Source organism: Mauremys reevesii, linkage group 7 (assembly GCF_016161935.1).
Source record: "Mauremys reevesii isolate NIE-2019 linkage group 7, ASM1616193v1, whole genome shotgun sequence".
Classification (NCBI taxonomy): Eukaryota; Metazoa; Chordata; order Testudines; family Geoemydidae; genus Mauremys; species Mauremys reevesii.
Window position 1 is genome coordinate 78192950 of NC_052629.1, and position 24238 is coordinate 78217187.

General features: G+C 50.2%; 1 protein-coding gene across 8 annotated transcripts in view; it reads right to left on the reverse strand.

Annotated features, from left to right (window-relative positions):
- CACNA2D2 (calcium voltage-gated channel auxiliary subunit alpha2delta 2) overlaps positions 1 to 24238 on the reverse strand; it is a 643579-nt gene that overhangs the window by 8187 nt on the left and 611154 nt on the right. For all 8 annotated transcript variants that reach the window (XM_039547175.1, XM_039547174.1, XM_039547177.1 and 5 more), the window contains 11 exons: positions 21648 to 21708; positions 12685 to 12782; positions 11476 to 11566; positions 10407 to 10469; positions 10163 to 10266; positions 8599 to 8697; positions 6439 to 6533; positions 5899 to 5946; positions 4116 to 4187; positions 3293 to 3445; positions 2072 to 2124 (listed from right to left, as the gene is read on the reverse strand). In XM_039547175.1, coding sequence (XP_039403109.1) covers positions 2072 to 2124; positions 3293 to 3445; positions 4116 to 4187; positions 5899 to 5946; positions 6439 to 6533; positions 8599 to 8697; positions 10163 to 10266; positions 10407 to 10469; positions 11476 to 11566; positions 12685 to 12782; positions 21648 to 21708 — 937 coding nt within the window. The remainder of the gene's footprint in view (positions 1 to 2071; positions 2125 to 3292; positions 3446 to 4115; positions 4188 to 5898; positions 5947 to 6438; positions 6534 to 8598; positions 8698 to 10162; positions 10267 to 10406; positions 10470 to 11475; positions 11567 to 12684; positions 12783 to 21647; positions 21709 to 24238) is intronic.

Genomic DNA, 24238 nt, shown 5'->3' on the forward strand with positions numbered 1-24238 from the left:
CCAGTCCCGCACTCCTCTGTCTCCAGGCCTGCCAACCCTTGCCGCACCCCCCTGCGGCTCTGCCTGAAACCAGCCAGCCCACCCCACATCCCCCTGTCTCCAGCCAGCCCCACACCCCTTGCCCTGCTTGCAGCCAGACCCTACCTCCAGTCAGCCCCTGCCCTGCCTGCAGCCAGCCCCATGTCCACTGGTGCCCTGCAGTTCCCAGGGCAGTAACCCTGCACACCTGCTTCAATGAGAGGGGCAGGGAACAGCTGGGACCCACACATGTGCACACCCTAGGGTGACCAGACAGCAAGTGTGAAAAATTGGAATTGGGGTGGGGGGTAGTAGGATCCTACATAAGAAAAAGAACCCCAAATCGGGCCTGTCCCTATAAAATTGGACATCTGGTCACCCTAGCACACCCCCAGGGAGTGGTGGGGACCCACACATGTGAAACAGAGCTCATTTCTAGTTCAGGCCCATCTTTTTAAAAAAGAACTTTAGGTAGGGTTAACGTACATCCGTATTTTCCCAGACATGTCCAGCTTTTTGGTTCTTAAATCGCCATCCGGGAGGAATTTTTAAAAATACGGACATATGGTAACCCTATTGGTACAAAAAATACATACTGTGGCACATTCCTTAAAGCAGGGCACATTCCTTAAAGCAGAACTTTTTACAGGGAACCGGTTGCTAAGAAATGAAAGGCTTTTTTTTACATGTTTTTTTTTTTAGTCATCCCTGCCGGGGCCCCGCCGAAAATGTTCGAATTGGGCCCCGCACTTCCTAAAGCCGGCCCTGCCTGGGAGCACTAATATAGACAGTTTTACACTGTGTCAGCTAAGCCCCCTTCACTTAGCAAGATCAGAAGCCAGAAGAAGATGTTTCTTCTCCCTTTCACTCTCTGTGCAGGAGGTTGCTTTGCGTGGCTTTGAGCTACTCTGACATCACGAAGGCAGGTACAGCCATCGCATGGAAAGGAACCCACCCTATTCCACCATGAATCTGATCAAAGCCAAAGAGACCCAGCCACTCTAAGTCTTCCATTCCATCAAAGAGCACTCACTTTCCTCAGGCTAGTTCTCCTTTGCGTGCGGAACTCAAATTCTGTCACTTGGCAGGTGACATCACTGATGCAGATACGAGCAATTAACACAAACGCGGCAAAAACTGGGTAAGAGACGACGTTCTATTTGCTAATAAAGTACGATTTTCAAACCAAACCCACACAGCATTCAGGAGCTCCTCTATTGGCCCCAAGGCTATCCCCTTCCATCTCTCTCAATCCAAATAGATAGATCTATCTGGATGGACGGATCTATCTTCTAATAGCACGCCAACCACCACTGCATCTCAGCACCAACCTAATGATCCCGTAAAAAGCACAAAAGCCAAAAATGTTCAAATTTGAGTGGCGAAAGTTAGATATTTATATCCACATTTAGACCCTTAAATAAAAATGATCTGATTTTCAGACATGCATTGCTGAGCACCAGCAGCTCCTGAGAAAGTCAGGGAAGAAGCCACTTATTTAGATATCTAATTTTAGACATCCATATTTGAAGCTTTCTGCTTAACTGTACAGAGAAATGTTTAACTGATGCCTAGGGGTGTGTGGGCATCTGTGTGTGTGAGACACAGAGAGAGAGAGATGCTGACTAAAGGGAGTATCTCACATTGTATCTGAAAGGTGTAAACACCAAGGGAGCAGAGCAGGAGATCTGGGTTGAAATGGATTAGTGCAGACATAGGCTGAATTGCAGGGAACATTTTCTGATGCTGAGACGTGTTAGGCGGAAATGGAGGCTCCCTAAGGAAGTGAGGTGGAAGCCCCACAGATTTAGAAGAGGCGTGGGCAAGCCCCAGGAGAATGGAGTGTAGGGAATTCTCTGGCCCGGGGGATGGCATGGACCAGATGCGAGCTATTAAGGCATTTCTACCTGACTTCTATCACTAGCACTCTCTCACTCTGCCTCGCTGTGGCACATCCTTACTCTCCAGTCTCACTCTAAAATCTGGGCCGCATTCAGCTCCCCAGGCTGCTTGGGGCTCAGCAGCAGCAGTGCCGAGAGAGATGGAGACTTACCATGCTGCGGCTGATGTCCACCAAGCCAGGTTCAGGAAATCTGCCATGGTGGGCTGAAAAGAAAGAGGAGAAGGAAACAATGTGTCAACGGAGCAGGGCCACAGAAAGACCCTACAATAATAAACCAGTGGGCAGCATCCAGGGATTGATGCTGCAGAAGAACAGGTGTGAAGCGCTCCCCGGAGATGCCTGTGCTAGAGCCACATGGATAGAGGGCTCCATTTGCTCTTGTCTCCCCTGCTTTATAACCTATTAGTGGCTCTAAATATGGCTAGTGTCCATACCTCCCCGGGTTAACGCTTGGTTAGTGACTGTGGCCACTAGTGGTCTTTCTCCCAGCCAGAGGTCTGTGCCGGCACACTGCTGTTACCGGCTAACCTGTCTGGCTCACTGCTCTTTTGCAGAGTAGTGCTAACTCCTTAACCAGGCCTGCATAACTGGTGCGGCTGGTCCCCCTTCCTCCCCACTCTCTGTGCGGTAGGACACCCCAGAGTGCATTGCAGTACGTGATGCTGGGGCTGCTCTGTGTCGCGTCCAGTGGGCACTCGAGACCCCGCTGTGGCACTCTGGGAGAGCTGCCCGTGTTTTCCCAGAATGCACTCAGACCGACACAGTAGGCAGCTCGGTAAAGGTGGATGCACAGCCACAGCTGGCACGCGACTGTGCTGTGAGGAAAGCTGCTGCATGGACACAACTCAGTAATGCTGCTGGGTACCATATTGGAGGAGACCGCAGCCTGGCCACAAAGCCTAAGCGTGTGTGAGACAAAAGGCTATTTCAGACTCTGCATCTGACAGGGAAGCTGAACCTTGATGAGCTACTCTCCACAGTCCCCCGCTCCACAAGGCATAAGGAAGAGGAGGGATAAAGCAGCCCTCTCCTAGTCCAGTGCAATGTTGAATCCCCTGGGGACACAGCACTTGAGGCTCTGTGACAGCAAACTGTCGAAGTATCACTCAAGGCTTGGTACCAACAGGCAGATTAAGAGGACTGGCCAGCTTTCTCCTGTTGCATTCTGGGAGGACATTTGTTGCTCTGATTGGCTGCATTACCCAGCTGCTACGCCCTATGGGAAAGCCAAAGGAATTCCCCCCACTGATTTCTTTGTGCCAATCAATGGTTCTTTAATTGCCTGGCTGTCAGGGATACAGCCCCTGGACCAGCAAGTGAACTTAGCCCTCGCCTGGGCTGTGCGATCGCTGCCCATAGTCCTGCACTCACCACAAACACCCCTCTGGGGGCAGCTCCTGTGTTGCTCTGAGCTTCCGGGGTGCACACCGACTGGAAGTTGTAGGACTCCTTCCGTGCGAAGAAGGAGTTGTTGTAGAGGGCAGACATCAAATTAGCATCCACTTCGCTGAAAAACTTCCCCACCTGGAACAGACGACACCAGAGCAGAGGGGGCGAGTCTGTGCTGAGCATGAGAAATGAGACATGCTCTCTGCACAGCAGGGCTCTGCGTTGGGTCATCCAGGCAGAGCTCACGGGTGCAGTACAGGAACCAGGCTTATGGTCACAAATGAAATGAGTTCGGAGGTCTCTGCTGAGTCCCCTGTGGGTGCTTCATAACCCAATACACAGTTCAGTACCAGCAGGAATGACCCAGGAATGGAATAATGGTGGTGGAGCCACAGCGCAGGACTGAAGGTCACTGGCAGAGCTGGAGGGGAGGGCAAGAACTGGAATAGTAGGGGGTGCTGTGGGGCAGGACGCAGGGGCACTGGCAGATCCGTAGAGGGGGTCAGGCCTGGAGGAGCAAGGAGGCTGCAGGTCGGGATTGAGGTGCATTGGCAGAGCTGTGTATGTGGGGAGGCTTGGGCTGGAATAGCAGGGGGGCTGCAAGCCATCAGCCATGCACTGTGCTTAGGGGCAGCGCTATCAGTCCTTCACTTTCAGACAGAACTGAAATTTACCCAAATTTGCCATGAGGGGGCAAATCACCACACTTCTCTGCACTCTGACTGGGATTTCCCTTCCTTCGGCTCCCAGCATCTCAGAGCCAAGACCCTCCTCCCCAGCCTTTGGCAGAAGAACTGCTGCTCACCTGGTACCAATGATCTTCCTGGTTGGAGAGCACCAGAAAGCCTCCATCGTCAATGAGAACGCAAATGAGGTCCTGCAAAAGGAGAAGAGCATTGGTCTGATGTAGGCAGCTCAGAGCTACAGGCAGCCCTGCTGGGCTCAGCTGTGTCCAGGCAGCCGTGCCATGGGGGCAGAACCCAGGCATTGCCTATTGGCCAAAGTCAAGCGAGTTTCAAGAGAAATGCAAGCGGCACATGAAATTCCTGGACAGGTGACAAGGTCAGTCAGCCCTGCCCTGAGCACCTAGTTCCCTGGGGCCCTCTTTCAGGATCTGTCCTGAAAGCACATGGGTCTTCATGTGTTAAAGGGCTGCTGTACTGTGTGAAAGGGCAGCACTGAAATACAGCTGCCACATTAGGAGGTACGGGCTACACAGGGGATGGAACAAACCTTTGTAAAGAGTCTGTATCAAAATCCACTTGCCAGGGCGATGTCTGATGACAAGGGACAGGGGCAGAGTTAAAGGCGTCTGCATCACTCTACGTGTGTTTTTGTCCTTTTCAATTTGATGTGTTCAGGGGCAACCTTAACTAAGAATTTCCTGCCTTTCTGAAGATTTTAAAATCACATCAGGGTTTTTCTACTGCGATTTCCTCTGGAGTTACAGATGGGTATTTTCAACCTGAACCAAAGTTTTTTGTCTTGGAATTTCCTTTGGGTTTTGAAAACATTTGTCACAAAGTACTCTGAGTCGGGAGGCTTTGCAGGCTCTCCCATCCCTGTAGTGTGTAATAATTATGCCTAGCTCTTAGCATTTCTCAGCAGTAGAGCTCAAAGTGCTTTACAAAGGATCATGATCTCCATTTTGCAGGTGAAAGAGGGGAAGTGACTTTCCCCAGATCACCCAGCAGGTGGAGCCAGGAATAGAACTCATGTCCCCTGAGAGTCCCAGACAGAGGGGGCAAGTTGTGCGACTGCAGGAGTCATGCAAGGTGATGATGTAGATCAGAGGTTCTCAAACTGGTGGTTCGTGAGCTCCATTCAGGTGGTCTGCGGATAGTTCCCTCTAAGGTGCGCGCCTGGGCAGCCACACACAAGAGAATGAAGGGCCACCCTCCTAATTAGTGGAGCCGCTCAGGCGTGGCTCCACTAATTAGCTGCCTGGACCCTGAAGAAGATGCACATGTAAGGTGAGGTGGTGGCTTTGAGGGGAATAGAAGGTAGGTGGGAGGGGGCAGTGGTGTGAGAAGTGGGGGTTGGGGGAACTTGGGATGTGCAGGGCTGCAGCGGCCAGAGAAAGAGGCGACTTTCCCCAGCTCCAGGGCTGTGGCTGCCGGGGAGAGAGGGCACATCCATCATATCAGAAAGGTAAGACTAGTGATATTAAAATATGAGTTGTGTGCTTTAATTTGTAGAATAAAAAGAAAGTTTATTATTATTACGTTTTTTTATATAGCACTTCTTTCCAAAGCGCTTTACAATACTTAGCTAATGGTACAAACAACATTTGGAAAGATCATTAAGTGGTCCACTGAGACCTTCAGCAATTTTCAAGTCGTCCGCAAAAAAAAAAGTTTGAGAACCACTGATGTAGATTGTAAATGTCAGGGGGCAGGGATCACGCCAGCATCATGAACGCCTGGGGCGCTATACACAGGCTTAATAAAAATTGTAAGTGCACATGAGGGGCGGGGAGGAGGCACTGAATTTGGCTGCCATGCTCTGGACTCATGGCCCAGGGCAAAGTCAAGGGGCTGATGGGTAAGGGGCAGCTGTCCTCCTGAGCCCCCCATCCCACTGCTCACCTTGTTGTTGGCCTCACAGTCCATCTCGCAGCTCGTGGAGGGGTCGCACTGTCAATTCGAGCAAACACAAAGAAGGGGGGACAATTGTAAGCAGGGCAGCAAGCGGGGTGTCTGCAAGTGATCTGCTTCATTCGGAATCGCATCCATTTCTCCACTGACCATGTCCCAGCTCCTCCTGGCTGTACTTCCCCGGGGAGATCAGAAGCCAACCAGGAGAGAAGGAACATGGATGTGGGAGGAAAGGGCAGGGGGGTGTAATGGGATGATGGGTGGAAGGAATGGGCAAAGGGGGAACCAGGTCTGTGTGGGATGGAGGAGATTGGGATAGCTAGGGGGCTGGCTGGTAGGAGATACTGGCAGGACTGTGCAGATCAGGGCTGAGCTGGGATTGCTCCTGGAGCAAAGTGGGACAGGTCTGAGCAATCCCACTGGAGTGCCCCTCTCTGTGCTAACTAAGATCCCACCCGTAGAAGCAAAGCCCAGCAGTCCTGCCCAGGAGGGCGACAGCTCAGATTTTTCCTCTTCCCTCTCCCTACTCACCCTGCGCGTTCCCAGCTGATCCCGGTCTGTCCGATTACTTGCCAGGACTTTAAACTTTTCAGCCCAAGCCTCCAGGTCAAGCTTCACTCCAACCACTGGGGAGAGGAAAGGAGGGTGTGGGAAGGTCACAGAGCAGCTCCCCTTCATTCCCACGGCCATGCCCCATGCCCTGGAGAGGTGCGTTGACTGTGGCCAGCGCATGTTGCCCCATATGTTAAATCACAAGCAGCCAGACTCAGTACAGTAACTCCTCACTTAAAGTCATCCCGGTTAACATTGTTTCGTTATTAGGTTGCTGATCTATTAGAGAACATGCTTGTTTAAAGTCGTGCAAAGTTCCATTATAAGGTTGTTTGGTTTGCCTCGCTCCACCCGCCCACCCGGCGCTCCTGCCAGGAAGTGGGGTTGGGGAGCGGGAGCTTGCCCTGTTCGGCCTACTTGGTGCTGGGGAGTGGGGTTGGGGAGCAGGGTCGGGGCGTGGGGGCTTATCTCACTCCGCCTGCCCAGCATTCCAGCCGGGGAGCGGGCAAGACCCGACCCTGCTCCCTGGCAGGAGCACCGGACAGGCAGAGTGGTCTAGCCCCCGCGCCCTGACCCGACTATGTCCCACCTCAACCAAGCTTCACAATCATCACTGGTGAGTACAGTATTAAATAATGACAGGTTTCAGAGTGGCAGCCGTGTTAGTCTGTATCCGCAAAAAGAACACGAGTACTTGTGGCACCTTAAATTTGTTAAAAGAACAGGAGAACTTGTGGCACCTTAGAGACCAACAAATTTATTTGACCATAAGCTTTCATGGGCTACAGCCCCACTTCATCGGATGCATGTAGCGGAAAATACAGTAGGAAGATATATATACACACAGAACATGAAACAATAGGTGTTACCATACACACTGAAAGGAGAGTAATCAGTTAAGGTGAGCTATTATCAGCAGGAGAGAAAAAGACTGTAGTGGTAATGAAAATGGCCCATTTCCAGCAATTGAGAAGGAGATGTAAAGAACGGGGGCGGAGGGGGGATAAGCATGGGGAAATAATTTTACTTTGTGTAATGACCCATCCACTCCCCGTCTTTATTCAAGCCTAGTTTGATGGTGTCCAATTTGCAAATTAATTCCAATTCAGCAGTCTCTCGTTGAAGTCTGTTTTTGAAGATTTTTTGTTGTAATATTGCGACTTTTAGGTCTGTAACCGAGTGGCCAGGGAGACTGAAGCGTTCTCCAGCTGGTTTTTGAATGTTATAATTCTTGACGTCTTTGTTTGTTAGTTTCTAAGGTGCCACAAGTACTCCTGTTCTTTTTGCAGTATTAAATAGTTTGTTTAAAATTATTTAAAACTTATACTGTATATGTATATAATGTCTTTTGTCTGGTGAAAATTTTTCCCTGAAACCTAACCCCCCCCATTTCCATTCATTCTTATGGGGAAATTGGATTCGCTTAACATAGTTTCACTTAAAGTAGCACTTTTCAGGAACATAACGACAATGTTAAGTGAGGAGTTACTGTATAGTCGAGGGCTCAGGATCATCCTCCTAGTTCCCACATGGGCCAGAGGGAGGTGGCTGCTCCCCATCCATGGAACCACACAGGGGAAGCCCAGGATTGACTGGACACAGAGAGCTCAGACTAGAGCCAGGGGCACAGGTTCCAACTTTTCCGCTTCACCACAGGTGCTCAACCCCTGCTTCACCCCAAGGCCCCGCCCTCACTCCACCCCTTCCAGTAAGGCCCTGCCCTCGCTCCGCCTCTTCCTGCCCCTGCTCTTCCCCTTCCCCCAAGGCCCTGCCCTCGCTCCGCCTCTTCCTGCCCCCACTCCACCCCCTCCCCAAGGCTCCTGCCCACCCGCTGCTCTTCGCCCTCCCCCAAACCTCTCTCCGAGCCACCAAACAGCTGTTTGCCAGTGCCACCCCCTATCAGCTGTTTGGCTGCAGCAGGGAACAGCTGTGGCCAATGGGTGCTGAGCACCACTATTTTTTTTCCAAGTGGAACAAAAGGCGGAGACCCCCTAAGCCAGGGTTAGCGTCCTGAGTGGCAGAGCCCACAGCTGGACAGAGCGTATCACCCTGCAGGCTGGGCCCAGACAATCCAGGAGATACCCATAGAGGGGCTTTCCCCTAGGTCTGCCATGCAGACATCTCCCTGGGCACCCTGACCTGCTGGCTTCAGGGTCCTCCCGCCAATGCTGAGCTCCACGGCTGTGCTGACCAGGATCCCAATGGTGTTGTTTTCGAGCTCCAGCCCTCTGTAGCTGGCTGTGGGGAGAAGAGAGAGACCGGAGACCACATGAGATGCGGGGAGGTCCACCAGGCAGGTCCCTCTGGAAGGGGAGGCCCTGGGTCCATCCCTGCTGCCATGGCACTTTCTTAGATTTATAGAATCCAAGGCCAGAAGGGACCTCTTGGATAACACAGGCCAGAGACCTTCCCCACAATGCCCCTAGAGAAGATCCTTTAGGGAAACCTCCAATCTGGAGTTAAAAGTTGTCAGTGATGGAGAATCCACCATGCCCCTTGGTAAATGGTTCCACCACTCCTTATTTCCAGCCTGAATTTGTTCAAAGGGCCTCCCTGCCAGGCGGGGCTTGGGGTATTGCATCTGCTGGGTCAAGAGCTGGGCAAACCACACAGCAATAACTGTGTTCACACCTCCAGCTGAACCCTCTGGGCTTCGGCTCCCACTCAGTGGAAAGGCTTCTTCTTCCTTCTAGCCTGATTCCACCTGTGTCTGCTGGCCCACCGATGCACCCGCCCAGGGGCAGGACTCTCTGACGGAGCCTCTGACCGCTCCAGGCCATGGATCAGCTGGGGTGCTCCAGAAGCATGGACAAACCATGTGCACCTTGTTCTTTAATTACCATCTTCCTGGCAGCCTAGACAGCAGGAATGCCTTCTGGTTTGCCAGCACCAGCGCATACGGCCTGGCAGAGTAACGCTGCAGGCCCAGCTCATGCCGGCCACCTTGCTCACCATTACAACGCAATTCCCACCTCCAGGAAAGGATTCTCCTACCCACCAGTGGGCAATGGACCAGGATATCTGAACCAGCAGAGCCCAAGAGATGAAGCTGCCCAGGGCCAGATCTTAGGCGTGTTTCCCCAGGAGCCCTGGGCAGGGCCTGCTCTGTACCTCCAGAGGCATAGGTGCCAACTTCTGCTCCCGCCGGTGGGTGCTCGACCCCCCTCTGCTCCACCCCCACTCCACCCCTTCCCCAAAGTCCTCACCCCCACCCTGCCTCTACCCACCCCTGCTCCGCTTCCACCCTGCCCCCACTCCACCTCCTTGAGTGTGCTGTGTCCCCGCTCCTCCCGCTCCCTATGGGAGCGCCGCCAAACAGCTGTTTGGTGGTGGGCAGAAGTGCTGAGAGGGAGGGGGAGGAGCAGGAACGCGGCACTCTCAAGGAAGGAGGTGCAGAAGAGGTGGCGGGAGCTTGGCTGCTGGTGGGTGCAGAGCACCTGCTAATTTTTCCCCGTCGGTGCTCCAACCCTGGAGCACTCATGCAGTCAGCACCTATGTCCAGAGGTAGCAGAGATGCTTCCAGCCCCCAGACACAGCTCCAGGCCCCGAGAGCCACTGCTGTCTCCTCTCTCGGTACTGCTGCAAAGCGGCTGAGCCCAGGGAATCCTGTCTCATTCCAGAGGGCCATGAAGCACTGGGCTAGTCCCTGCCATGCACACCAAACTGCTGTCTGGTTGGGGTGCTGCTGCAGGGTGGTACTTACGGTCCCGGAAGGGCGGTTTGAAGATATACCCCCTGTTGTCTAGACTGCGCCGATAGAAGCTGGCATTGAAGGGTTCCGGGTCCTCTTCCCAGTCGTCGGCAGCTCTGGAGGGGGGAGGAGAAGAGGCCCCGAATCAGTGAGGCCATCAGTGGTGATAGCTCATGTATGCCAGCTGTCCCGCCTGTTGAGGCTGCACCCTCACACAGACAGGGCTGAGACGTGAAGGGTAACCAAGGCCACTTACTTGTTAGGGAAAACTCGGGTGATGCCACCATCCGTGGCCGCAAACACGGCCAGGAGACTGTACCTGCAATGAGACAGGACAGGAGCACAGAGCGTTACAGCTGGCCAGAGGGCGCTCCAGCTCCTTTTCCCTCCTCAGCGCTGCCCTCACTTCCACCTAGCTATGGGGTTTTTCCCTACTGCTCATCATCGTAGGATCCGGGCTGCTTCCATGCCAAATCAATAGCAACAGTGAAATCCCCCATGGACTTGGTGGAGTCCCTGGCACTTCTTCCTTGTCAGGGTTGAACCCTGCTTGGGCTGGGGATGTTCTGGGGGCAGAGTTGGGTATTAAATGGGTGTTTGAATGACTGTGATCGGTTGCAGCTGGGCCCCCAGGGGGTTCAGTGCTTCCTATAACAGTGCCATTGACAGCGGAAAGGCTCTTCCTAAAAGGAAGGCCTTGTGCAACAGTCCCTCAAGATGGTCTGACTCTGGATTTGCCTGATCTGGATCAGCTATTGCATGCACTGGAACTGTCATCTTGAGTGCCATCCATGCCAGCAGGGAGAGCTTCCCACAGCCGTGCCCTGCCCCTGCCGCCTACTGTTCTAGGAGTGCAAGCTTTCGTATAGCAATGCGGCCAATGCAGCAACGTGGGCTCCTTCCAAGGGCTGAGTCTCCGGGGCTGTGAGCTTCCCCAGCACAGTGCCCTAGCTGCACTTGGAGAGTCACACATTAACACCACAGCTTTTACTTTGAAACCTATCTGGGTTCAGAGTGCCTGCCAGGGGTGGCTGTATTCTCCACTCAGCACAGAAGCTGGCTACTGCATGAGCCTTGCTCAGCGAATGAACATCAAGGTCAAGGCAGAACGTCTGGCCTCAGGTAGGGGTTTCACGGCTGCTAATGCTGGTATTGTCTAGCCTACACGGGCCCGTCCAGAGCCCATTCCAGGAGGGCCCTGCCTTCCAGCTGGGGTTTCCAGGTGCGTCATTGACTAAGGGACTCAGTCTCTCTGCTCCCAGCTAGAATTGCCCCTGGCTGGGCTGCTGCTGGTGGGACTGGGTCTGGAATGGGGCTGTGCCTACGTATTGAGGTCCTGGTCCTTCCACACCCTCTCCACCAGCTGCTGGGTGATTCCTGTGTCCAGGATCAGGTTGTGAAGGAGGAAGTTGTCACCTTGAAAGCAAGAGGGAGAGAAGAGAACAATGAGGTTTGTTCCCCACCCGGAGCCTCCCCTGCGACCTGCCAAGCAGCAGTCTCCCCCACCCAGGATTCCTGCCCCAGGGACTCTTGCCCCTTTGAGTGATGGGTGAAGGAGGGTGGGTTCTCCTTGCTCTTTGGCCTTGGCTGCCTTTCCTCTCTGTCCACTAGAGCCCCTTCTCCATGCTGTCTGAGCCATGGCACAAGTCCTAGCCACAGGAAGTGGGCTCTTCCGTGGCTACTGTGCTGTTCTGCACCAGCCACGAGGAAGCTGGGGCTAGAGAACTGCAGAGACAATTCCAGGATAGGGCAGGTGGGACATGGATTCGGGGCTCCCACATGGCAGCCAGCTGTGCAGATCCCTGAGCTACCGAGCCGAGTGCCTCCTTTGACCTTCTCTGGGACATACTTACCATTAAGCAATACAGATATAACCACTGGGGAGAACACAGGGCTTGCAGGCAGGCATCTCCGCCAAGGTACTCTAGTCCTAATCTACACCATCCCCTGCTAGCCCAGCCCTAGGCTCTCCATACACAGCTCTGCTGATGCCACTCACTCCCAACCTGCAACCCCCCTGCTATCCCAGCACTGCTCTGTCAATGCCCCTCCATCCTGCCCTGAAGCCCCCCTGCTATTCCAGTCCTTCATCCCCCCAGCTCTGCTGATGCCCCTCAATCCCAACCTGCAGCCCCTTCTGCTATTTCAACCCTGGACCCCCACCCTAGCTTGGCTGACACCTCACATTCCTGCCCTTCCACACCTCTTCCTGCTGCCCCAGCCCAGCTGGCCCTCCCTTAGGAACAGACTATCACACAGTGTGCTGCTTTTGGGGCTAGGACCAACGCCCACTTGGCATCAGAGCCCACCCGCCTCCTTTGGCTCATGAGCCGATCCCAACCTGGAGCTCAGTCCTGCCAGGTGTGTGCCCCAGCCTGCTGAGTCAGCTGCCGATCTGGAGAGGTGTCATTAACCATTTAACCCCCTATTCATCTCCTCAGCCTGCTGTGACCCTTCCCGACCCAAACCCCTCCCTTTCTTCCCCGAGAGAAGCCCAGGACCGCTCTGCCCACGCTGGCCCCTGTGGTACTTACACTGTTTGGAGTCTGGGGTCACCTTTTCCATGAGGGCGATAAAGTTTTCCAGGAATTCTGTGTTGTTATCCGACAGGTCAAGGTCTTTGCAATATTCTCTGGGATTAGGGTGAAAAGATTTGGCGTTTGGAAGGAGGAAAAAGTTACTGTCACTTTTCTCCCGCTCAGGACTGGTTCAATCCTGTCTGTGTGCACGTGTGCGGGCGCACAGGGCTGCCTGTATACGGGTGAGCGTGCATGGGCTACATGTGCGCTGATGCCTTTGAGCTTCTATGTTCATGGGGCTGCAGGTGCAGAGTGAGTGTGCGTGTATTTGAGGAGGTGTCTGGGAGGGGTATATGCATGCAGCACCCTATATGTGTGCACACATGGGTGTGTGTGTGTGTGTAGGCCTCTGTGCTCGGACGTGTCTATGAGGAAGAACCTACACAAGCGTGTGAGGAGGTGCTGGTGAATATGTGCAAGGGGCAGATGCTGGGTGACATTTGGGTGTGTGAGCGTCCCTCCAAGTGGGCCTGCACTATTTGCAAGGGCTGCGTGGAAGCATGTACATTCACCAGAAAACTGCACATTCAGGCTTCCCACAGTGGCACTGCATCGTCACCCAAGAACCACTGAAAGTTTATGAAAGAATACGTGGCTAATTTCAGTGGAGACAGCCGCTACACTGGAATTTATCAGCCATAGCAATCCTGGGTCAGGCACTGCTGCTGGCTATCTTGATACCTAGTCAGCCATGCCATCAAACACCATGGGGGAAGGCTGCTAACGCTGCGACGGCACAGCACCACCGCCAACTGGGCTTGCTAATGTCACTGAGTGGAAGTACCCTATGAGCAGTCACTGCACCCTCAGATTGCTCCGCGTCTGCTCAGATAAGCTAGAGATCGCTGGGTGCTTTTAGACTTCCCTTTCAGTTCTTGGATTCAATGGGCAGAAATAAGATGGTAGCACATTCTTCAGACCCAGTGGGTCTTCGGTCAATTGCCCAGGGCTCCTTCCCTTACACTGACTCTTGTCATGGCAAATCCCGGGGCTTTGTTGTCAATGTACCAGGGCTCAGCTGGCCACGCATGTGAGTACTAGATAGTGTGATGGTACTAGATGCCATTGCACCTTCTCTTAGCATGCAGACTAGACACACCATGAATATCCACAGCACTCTGCAGCCTGAAAAGGGCCCACAAGTGTCCTCTAGGTGAAACTTCACAAAAGAAACACTTGTCTCTGGGGTCTGAGATGTGGGGAGAGCAATCAGATGACACGCAACTACTTGCTTTCATTAGCAGGAGGGGTGGCTATCTCTGCCGCACGGACAGCAGGAAGTAGCCAGAAGCAGCGTCCTGTCACTGGAATGCTAACTAGAACCTGTGGATGGGAAGCATCACCTGGAGTGACAAAGCTGGTGCCAGCTGCTATGACTCCCCAGGAAGATGGTGCCACCTGGCAAAACAGTATGATGCTTTCTGACATTACTGCCCAGAATGGTGGCAAGAGCTCCTCAAAATACAGTGCCCCCTGGCACAGAAGGATGTGGCTTTTCAAGGATGACAGCTGGAAGGGCCATAAAAGACCTTTGAAGGGAACATCAAGTAAGGTGAGATCTTCAAACCTACCTCTTTTTCTATGGGTGATGACTGGCACCTATCATGGTGGTATCAGAACACCTGAAGGCACTTACGCAGCATCAGAAGTACTATTTGCTGGGCTGCCTAAAACGGGATCTTATAAAGGGTGAAGGCAAGGCAGTTACAGAATTTATAATCCAGCTGCTGATCCCAGGTCTAGCTTTGAGGTGACTTAATGGGATGGAGACCTTGGAAAAGTCACCAAACTCTCATCATTGGCTGACACAACACCCAGTGGTAGTTTTTCTCTCAGCCCTTCCATGGAGGTGAAGGCCCCATTGCACTCACCCTGTGCATGCAGCTTCAAAATCCAGCTAACGTGTGATTGCTTCTGTGACGTTATGACTGTGATATAATATCTCATTGAAAGATGACAGGGCCAGAAAGAGTTAATTAACTCATAGACTGACCTGACCCATGGGTGAACCTTGAGGACGGTTAAGAAGATATGTAAATGACTAGAGCTTTGAAATGCAAGTCTGCATTGTTAGAGGTAGAAGGGGAGATGTTTGCTCAGGTCTTGTGATGGCAGCAAACAAGTCTTGTCTATTGCTATAGTTTTAATTCAAAGATCAAGAAAGGAATATTAACATTTATGATGATACTTGAGTGAAATAGTATTATTGTCTATGTGTCTCTTTGAAGGTTATGCTAACCTGTATCTGAACTGTTTAATGGATAAATTACTCTGTGCTAATTGCCAGGACATTTGGGAGAAGGAGTTAAGCCTATTGTTTTCTCAGGCCGAAAGGCTGCTGGAAATGTATAAGAAGCCTGGGACAGGGTCCTTCTTCATCTCAGATCTGCTTTGGGTTTTAAGAGGGGGAAACCTTAAGCCATAAGGATTGAGATCCCCAGTCATTGACTGGATCCACCCTGAATATGGAAATTGGACTATAACCTATGGACTATTTCTAAAAGGACTTTTGGCAACTACAAGCTCATCTCTGCTGTGTATCTGAACCTCAAGAATTGAATTCAAGTCTGTCTGTAGATTAATCTTTTAACCAACACTCTCTCTCTTTTCTTTTTTAAATAAATTTTAGCTTAGTTAATAAGAATTGGCTATAGCCTGTATTTTGGGTAAGATCTAAGTTGTAATTGGACCTGGGTATGTGGCTGATCCTTTGGGATTGGAAGAACCTTTTCTTTTATATGATGAAGTAAGATTCTTAGGAATCATCATCATATCTGACAGGTGTGTCTGGACGGAGGCCTGAGGCAGGGCACTTTAAGGGAACTGCGTGGTTTGGACTTCTAAGTGACCGGTGAGGTACTGTAGAAGCTGTTTTGTGCTGGTTGGTAAATCTAAGTATTGGAATAACCACCAGCATTTGGGGTTTGTCTGCCCCGTTTGGTTTGCAGTTCACCCTGATTGAGTGACCTCAGCTGGCTCCCACGGGCAGCACCGTCACAGCTTCAAGTGTCACTGCAGGTGAATTAGCCAAAACTTGGGGGCTGTCTTCCTGTCACAAGCGAACCCTAACACTGGTGAGGAAAACTGTGGAATGTGTCAGGCCCTTAGCTGAGATAGGAACAAGGCTGGAGGAGATGGACACGGTCTGGTGTTTGAAGGCATCTCGCGCAGGATCGCCTTCTCAAAAAAAGTCTGAACTGCACAACTTCAGATGCTGCTGCAATAGAAAACAAGATGCTTCCAAATGCCATGGGACAGCCTAAAAGAGGCCCAGGGTTTAATAAGCAAAGACTCTACTGACCACATTAAGTCTGGGAGGAATTTCCCTTGACTTCCATAACACAGGTACCTATTTCCAGGTCTGGGTTGCACCTGATTAGACTAGGACCGAATGTGACTCTAGTTTCTTTCTCATGTCGTCATTTTAGTAAGGGTGGGCCTCACAGTTCAAGACAGGAATTCTTCAATGGACCTGGAGAAGCGTAGGATTCAGTGACCATGTGCATGAATTCCCCTGTCACCTTAGGAAGCAGCTGGTCTCTCTTTGGTAGGCCCACTCCATTGAGAATCCCATTCTAAAACCTGGAAGGATGCCTATACTGAGCTTGCAATACTGGTTAATGATGTTTGATGGCATTCAGACGGCAATGTCTTACGTTACAGACTGTTACAAATGGGTGCCTTAATGTGCCATGACGTAGGTATATTTTATGCTATGGCATTGTGGCCATTGAGGACTGATTGTGATGGCCTCAGAAGTATCCCCACCTACCAAATTGCCAGCAGCTATTTAGGTGTTTGCAAAAGAACCGTCACATCTCCAAACACATGAATTCTTACTGCACACGGAGGATAAGCCATGGCTGTCTATAGGCCAGGATGAACAATTCAGTAGATTGAAAGACTCCTGAATATGAACAGCATTAGAATCGTGAATGCTGCAGATGGTATCCTGTGATTTGACCATGTGGTCAGGAGCTCTGGTGACGTGAGCAGGTAGAGTGGTGGATCACAAAGTAGGTTAAGCACTTGATGACTGGAGACTGAGGGAGTGTGGTTTAGTGGTTAGAGCAACAGCTATAGGAGACAAGACTCCAGCATTCCTTCCCTGGCTCAGTCACTGACTCACTGTGTGACCTTGGGCAAGCCAACTCACCGCTCCATGCCTCAGTTTCCCCATCGGTACAATGGGGATAACTATACCTACCTGCCTCATGCAGAGGGTTGTGAGGATTAGTTTATAAAGAGCTTGGGGACTGCCAGATACAGGGAGCAGTGGAAGTGTATCAAATTGAGACTGGTTCGTGCTCCATTCACCAAGTGCTCAGCTTACCGCGTGCTCTGACAAATACGCTCCCATTGCTGGGGCTGCTGCTTGTATGCTCCAGTCACAGCAAGCCACATGCCCATCAAGTTAGCCTCACCAGCAAGAAAGCAACCTCTGGAAGCAAAATCTCTGGCGAGTCAGTTGTTTGTATTTTTCATTCAGTTAGTGCTTTTGTAGACTCCGCTCCTGGAAGGAACGGAGGGAAGGGGCAGGGAGGGAGGAAGCAGAGAGACAGCTCTGGGGTCTGTCTCATTGGTGGCACAGTTTCTACTGCACACAGCTGTTTTTGTCTTAGCAACATGAAAGTAAGATGGCCAGCCATGCTTTACCCGGGTTACTGCATTGGAAATACCGGTACACACACACACACAGACACACTCTCGTTATACATATCTGTACCTTTTATGTAGATAGATAGGTGCTGGTTTAGCTGTGTAGAAGAACATGTACATCTGGCATAGATGTATTTGTGTTCTGCAAAGAACCCCCCAGTAGCTGCTGGGGGTCCTCTGTTGTCCCAGCCCCCACAATGTGTTGATATCAGAACGCAGGCACGCACTTGGCCTGGAGTCCCGTCCTGCGGTGCATTAGAAAATGAAGGTCATTGATAGTTTAAAAGAATAAACTGGATGGTGTGTGTGTGTGAGAGAGGTGTGATTGCATGTGTCTGGGTGTGAGGTGTATGAAATTATATAGGGACAGATTCTCAGCGGGGGTAAATGAGTGTTGTGCCATATGCTGATTGACACCTGCTGAGGATGTAGCTTGGAGCTTACAATATTCATGCCTGGAGTAACTTCGCTGAAGCCAAGGGGATGAGTTTGGCTCAGTCTAGGTTTGCCCTGAGCGAGCTCCTTTTGGGTTCCATGTCAGCCCCAGCTGGGAGTCCCTGTCTCCCAAATACCCATGGCTGCAACGTGTCATTCAGGAAAGAGAAACCAACTGCTTTTAAACCTGCTTCCAGCCATGCTGGTGCTACTTCCCCGATGGCTGCTGTCTCCAGCTGCTGGGCTCCCATCGCTTTCAGTCGCCAAGTCCCCAGGCATCAGGCTGCCTCAATCACGCCAGGTTTCTTGTACCTGTGAGTTCTGGTATGAGGGCTACCATCTTGGCCACTGCGCCAGAGACTGAACCGGGGACTTCCAGAGCTAACAGCACAGGTTGTCCAGACTCCCACACTGGCATCTGTAACAGCCTCATCTCTGCAGATCGGGCACCGTGGGGAGGCCTGTATCACACTAAGCACGAGGGTTACACTGGCATGATATTGCCCCTCGCTGCCAGACTGCCATCACTTCCAGGGGTAGGGTGCCATGGGGAGCAAGTCCCAGCTGCTGTTGCCTGCCAGGTGCAAAGTGGATGGGAACGGGTCAATTTAAGGACTGTCTTTACAAACTCTTGGCTCTGTGGCATTGGTCTCCCTGGCTGGAACTGCGGCTGAGTTCCCTGGCATGGGACAGAGCGGGTCCTGCAGCCTGCAGGGCTTTCTAGCCTGTTTCATCAGTTTAGTTATTACTGCTTTATTTTAAGCCATCTGTGTAATTATGCTGAAGGATCAAATGTACTAGGAAGGCAGATCCATGCCTACAGGATAGCAGATGGCAGGGTATATGGGTGCCCATGGGGAATGCTTGGGGGTCTGAGACCCCTGTGGAGTGGGAGCATCTCACAACACCCGGCTAATGAGGGCAACTGATGCTCACCACTGCGTGACCCTGGTATCAGCCTAGAGCATTTCCTGACACACAGCAGGCCCAGCTCTGGGGCTCAGATCAGTTGGCCTGCCCTTTGTGGGCTTAGCTCTGGCGTACGCTGAAGTGACTCCTGGGGAGAAACAAAGTGGTGGGGAGGGAACCCCTGGGCATCCCATCCTTAAGCAGCTCTGCATGCAGCAGGTGTGACTCCTCTTCTCACTAGGTCAAACTACCCCAGGAGAGGTGATTGGCGTGCATTGTCTCTCTAAAGAGCTGAGCAGTGGACTCATGACTGGCCCTGAAATAACTCATATTTGAGGCAGGGAGTCGATTTCACGTGTACCCACCATTTTGGCATTGCTAGGTCACTGCGCACACAGTGATCTGACCAGGACTCTTTGGTGCAAAACTATCCAGATGATGCAGTGCCGCTTGGACGGATTGGACTTGAAAAGAGCAGCAGTGGAGATGCATCTGTATGTGGCAGGCATGCTTACAGTATAACAGCACTAACAACAGGGGTGTGTGTATGTGAAGGTGGGGTTCCTCTGGAGGGGCACCAAGTCCCCCCTTTGTGTGGGCAGCTGAGTGGGGCAGCCATATGTTTTTAATTTCCTGCTGCACTGTGCAAGGTCCAAGTCTCCTCTTTCCACTCCACCAACATGATGGAAATTGTCATTCACCTCCCGTCTTCTAAGCTTTTCACATGATGGCTAGAATGCATTGTAGATTCCCACACCCCTCTGTGGCTCAAAGATCTATAGGCGTCCCAAGGTCATCTTTAACTATAGCCACCTATATATCTACACAAACGCGTACAGATATATGTGCTCACACACGCACAGAGATATTAAATGGTGATATATGGTTTCTGAAAATTGCCAGGGGACATATTAGAATTGATGGGATATCATACAGTCTTATTGACACTCATGTAATCTCATATGGTCCTCCTGGGACATCTTACAGTCCTTTTGGTCCCCAGGGATATGTAGGTTAGGGAAGCAATGACACAAGATCCTATTTTTTTTTCTGATGTGTCACAGTATTGATACCAATTTGGAGCAAGGAACATTCACAGAACAGATTTCAAAATGGAAGATTCTTACCTATTATTAGAAAAATGGTTAATATGCAATAAATCACTACAAGGCAATTCCAAGGTTCTCTTCTCCTTTATGAACTACATCATTCGGATCTGAATTTCAAACTGTTGGATCGGGCCCTTCTCTAACATACATGAATAATACATTGGTAACGCAATGGATTTCTAATAAAAAGCTAGAAATTCATCAAGAGCTTCTGGTAATGTTCTATGCTGGGAGCTGAAGTTGGAGTCACCTGACTGCTATAATGTACAGTAGATTCTCATAAGATGTGGGTTGGGTTTTTTTAATAACATATGCTTTGAAATTTTATGTCTCTAGTTGACACCGTCTCTGTTTAAATTCCATACTCCTTAAGTGTCTCATTAATATTGACTCTATGCCTCGTAACGAACATTAGTTTTCTGGAAAAGTCCAATAGCATTTAAAAGAAAATAATCCCATTTGAGTCCAATGTTATATTAAGGGTATATTTATAAATGGCTTATTAAGGGTCAATGAATGATTAATGGATGTTATAAGCACGTTACAGACATGAGTAGCATGTGTTATAGATAGTTATAAGCACATCAATAGGTGTTATGGATGATTCTAAGATGTGGCTATAAGCAATCTATTGAGCTGTTGGACTCTATAACTGTATTAACCATTTATTAACCCTTTATAAATATACCCTTAGTAAAAAGTGTGACAATATTTCTATAGATTTTTTCCTATAGAGTTTAATAGAAATTTCTGTCCCTGCTAGAGAATCTTACAAAATAAAAACATCTTGTATAAAGGAGTTCCTTATCTATTAAGCCCTATCAGTTTTTAGAGTTATTTCTATAGGACCCTCTGAGTCCAATCCCTATTACCTCCTATTAGACTTTTCAATATGAGTGGAGCTGGGTGAACAAATTGATTGGTAGCATTTTCACTAAATAAAGTGCATCATTCTATTGGCTCTGACTCAAGAGTGTTCAAACTACCACCTGGCATTTGTGAAAGTGTTCGCAACTCTTCAGACATCCACAAATTTTAGTCAAACTATCATTTCTTCAAAAACTCACGCCAAAAGTGTGTTAAGTGCTACTTGTTATTCTGCCATTTAAAATCAAATGTGTTTGGTCAACCAATCAGTGACCAGAAACACCATGTGACTGATGCAGCCAATTACATGAGCTGAATAATGAATCATTGACGCAAGCGATCCCAGCTCTGAGAATGATTGTTTGAAACTATCTGAGGGACACCTAGGAATAAAGGACCTGTTTGCAGAAACTCAGGCCTGGCTCCTGAACAAATCTGCCATTCTCTCTTCCTGAAAAAGGACCTTAACTTGAACCAAATATTATCCATAATTGAACAGTCTGACCCGCACAGCCAACATGACTGTATGATGTCACAGCAATCCCACTATGACTTCTGGGATTGTCTGCTACTCTACGAGACTTTTCAGAAACTATACCTATATATGTACACGTATATACGCCTCATATACAGCTATACATATATACTGTGCTCGTGTATATAACAGAACTGAAGATAGACACAGCCTGCCAACTGTGGTGGAGTCTCAACAGAGTGCAGGTAGCAGCTACCGTCTCAGAGAGGCACACAACACACACAAGAGACAAAAAGTAAGACAGGCACAATGAAGTGGCATCAGTTCTGGAGAAGAAGGGTGATGAGAGGGGATATTTGTAGGGGTGGAGGTGGAAATGGGAAGAGGGGAGTTGAACTAGCCCCGGGGTTAGCGTGGGGAGTGTGTTTAAATGGACACCTCAGCAAGCGCACACGCAAAGCTACCTGGGAGCAATGAATACATGTCCCTCGGACTCAAAGCTGTTTGGCAGCAGGAATTCAAAATCTGCAACAGAAAGGCAACGTTATCTGGTGGGGGTTTCAAACAAAGGAAGGGGCTTTGTCTCAGAATATGAGAAAGAGAGAGAGAGAGGAATAAACGAAAGAGATCAAACAATTGACTGATTTTTAACAAGAGAGAAAGGAAGGGGAATTCTGTTGGTAACTGTAGCATCGCACAAGAAGGAGAGTTATAGCCAATATGTTGCCAACATTAGAAAGATTTGGTGATTTGATTGGATTTTTTTTTTTGGTTTGTGCTCTGAAATGCAATATATTTCCTCTGTTGTATATGTATGAATACAGGCCGTATAGTTACATATACACACATACATATATATATGTGCACACATTTATATATATATATATATATATATGCATGTTCAGTAGGTCATATGGGCATCTCTCTCTTATGAGGATTGTTAACAACGAAAAGAAACCACATGCTATGCTTGTATATTACTACAACAATTTTTTTTTGTAATAAAAATCATTGTTCAGGCATCAACATGGCCAAACCAGGGTCCTTTATGAAGACAGTCCAACCAAAGACTTACCCACCAAATAAAAGTCAAATGCAATGCATTGTGGGGGTGTTGCTGCCTTCTGGCTGCCAATGGTCTACAGCTCAGCAATAACCATCCCCCTTGGTCAGGCTGCAATGGATCCTTCTAAATCTGGATTAAGATGGGGCTGGGGGAAGGATCTGAAGGAGCTGTCGGAGCAACCTAGGCTAATCTTCCTGCTCTTCCAATGGAGGTTTTCCACTCTGGCTCTTGCAGATTCAAGGACCAAAGCTGAGGGCCACAATGTTATCTCTCTGCATTTCCCTCGTTCTGTGCTAGTGGTTTTCACTGCCATTGCCATTATCTCCTGGTTATGTGGCCACTGCATCTTCTTGGTACAAAACCTGGGGCTGGCTGCCTAGACGAATGGGAGATATTTGCCCCAGGAGGCAATGTGTTGCTGAAGCCTGGCCCAGTGGGCCCAGGAGAGGACCTGATGGGGTGGGAAAAAAAGGAGTCAGCCAGGATCCGTGCAGCTGTTTGGAAAGGCAGAGGCCACACCCATAACTAGAAAATCCGTGAGTTGCTGAAAGCGACTCTCCAAAGCAGAAAGCTTCATTTTCATTTCCAACAAAGGCTAAGGTGTCCTCAGGCCATTGGGCAGGGAATGGTTGGGGAATGAAGGTGAGGGGTTATCAGTCGTATTAAACATGGTTTTTCTTTCCTTAGTGGTGGGTATGGCATCAGGCGTTTGGAGACACCCTGGATTTCTGGCCCAATCATGGATGTTACTTGCAGCCTGGTCCTGCCTCATTTACTCCTGCTAAGAGACCTTACTCAGATGAGTCGCCCCATAGGAGCCAAAGGGATGGGCGACTTGAGTATGTATTACTTGTGAGTGCAGGGATTAGGTCCTAAGGGTTTTCACCCATAAAAATTGCAGGGAAACCTTGGGCTGAACTGTGGCCTTGGAGGATGGATTTTGGCTTAGACAAAGGCTAGAGCAGCATATGTGGGGATAGGGGATGGAGGAACCTCCCCCAGATGACCCAAGTGGTTTGGAGGCAAGGAGGGAAAACAGTTGGGAGAAACCCCTGCTGTGCATTTGGCATATGCCCAATCCTATTGGGATTTCATAGCTTTGGTGGCTAGTCCAGCAGGGAAGGGTCCTTTGCCTTGCTCCCCCTAGGGGATGGCTGTTGTCAGCTCTCCATTGCAGGCCATTTTCTGACAACACAGGCTCGACTAGTACAGTCTGTCTGCATTTTTCACAAGGACCTACATACTCATAAATATTCAGAGGTTAGCCCTACCAGCAGCCATGCCCCTCGCCCTCCCCGCCATGTCTTCCCACAGTGCATTGCAAGACACACAAGGCCCTTTGCCAGGCAGCACAGCCATAGGTTGGACTGTTGTTTTCTGTAAGGCGGGGTCTGGATACAAGCCAATGAGAGGAGGAAGAGGAAAGGAATACAAAAACACTAGTAATTATTCCATCAGCATTGCCATTACAGGGTCACTGGGAAGAGGCAACTCAAGGCTGATAGAACAGGGCTGAGGACAACGCTCCCCTTACCTTTCTCTTTCCTTCCCCTTCCTCTGTGTCTGTCTGTCTATGGCATCTGTGCCCCCTCTGAGTCTGTCCATCCCTCCCAAGCTTCTGAGCCTCTCCTCTCTGCCTGGCTGGGGGAACTGATAGAGGAGTGGGTAGCTTCCAGTGGTTCTGCTCAACACACTGTGGAGTGGGGTTGTAGGTCTCCTTGGTGGATGTGGGGTGGGAGTGGGGGAAGGAGGGTAATGGGAGGCACATGCTCCCCATTCCCCCAGGTGCAGAGAAAGCGACTGGGAAGCGAAGTCAATTTCCCACACATTATTTCATTACTTTAAACCCATTGGCTGTACTTTTCACTTGATCAAGGCTCTGATTCAAAGCCTATCCATCGACTCTGACAGATTTTGTGTCAGGCCCTCTATGAGGCACAGCGTCAAGCCAATGTTTTCACCAGTTGGACTTTAATGAATCCCACAGGA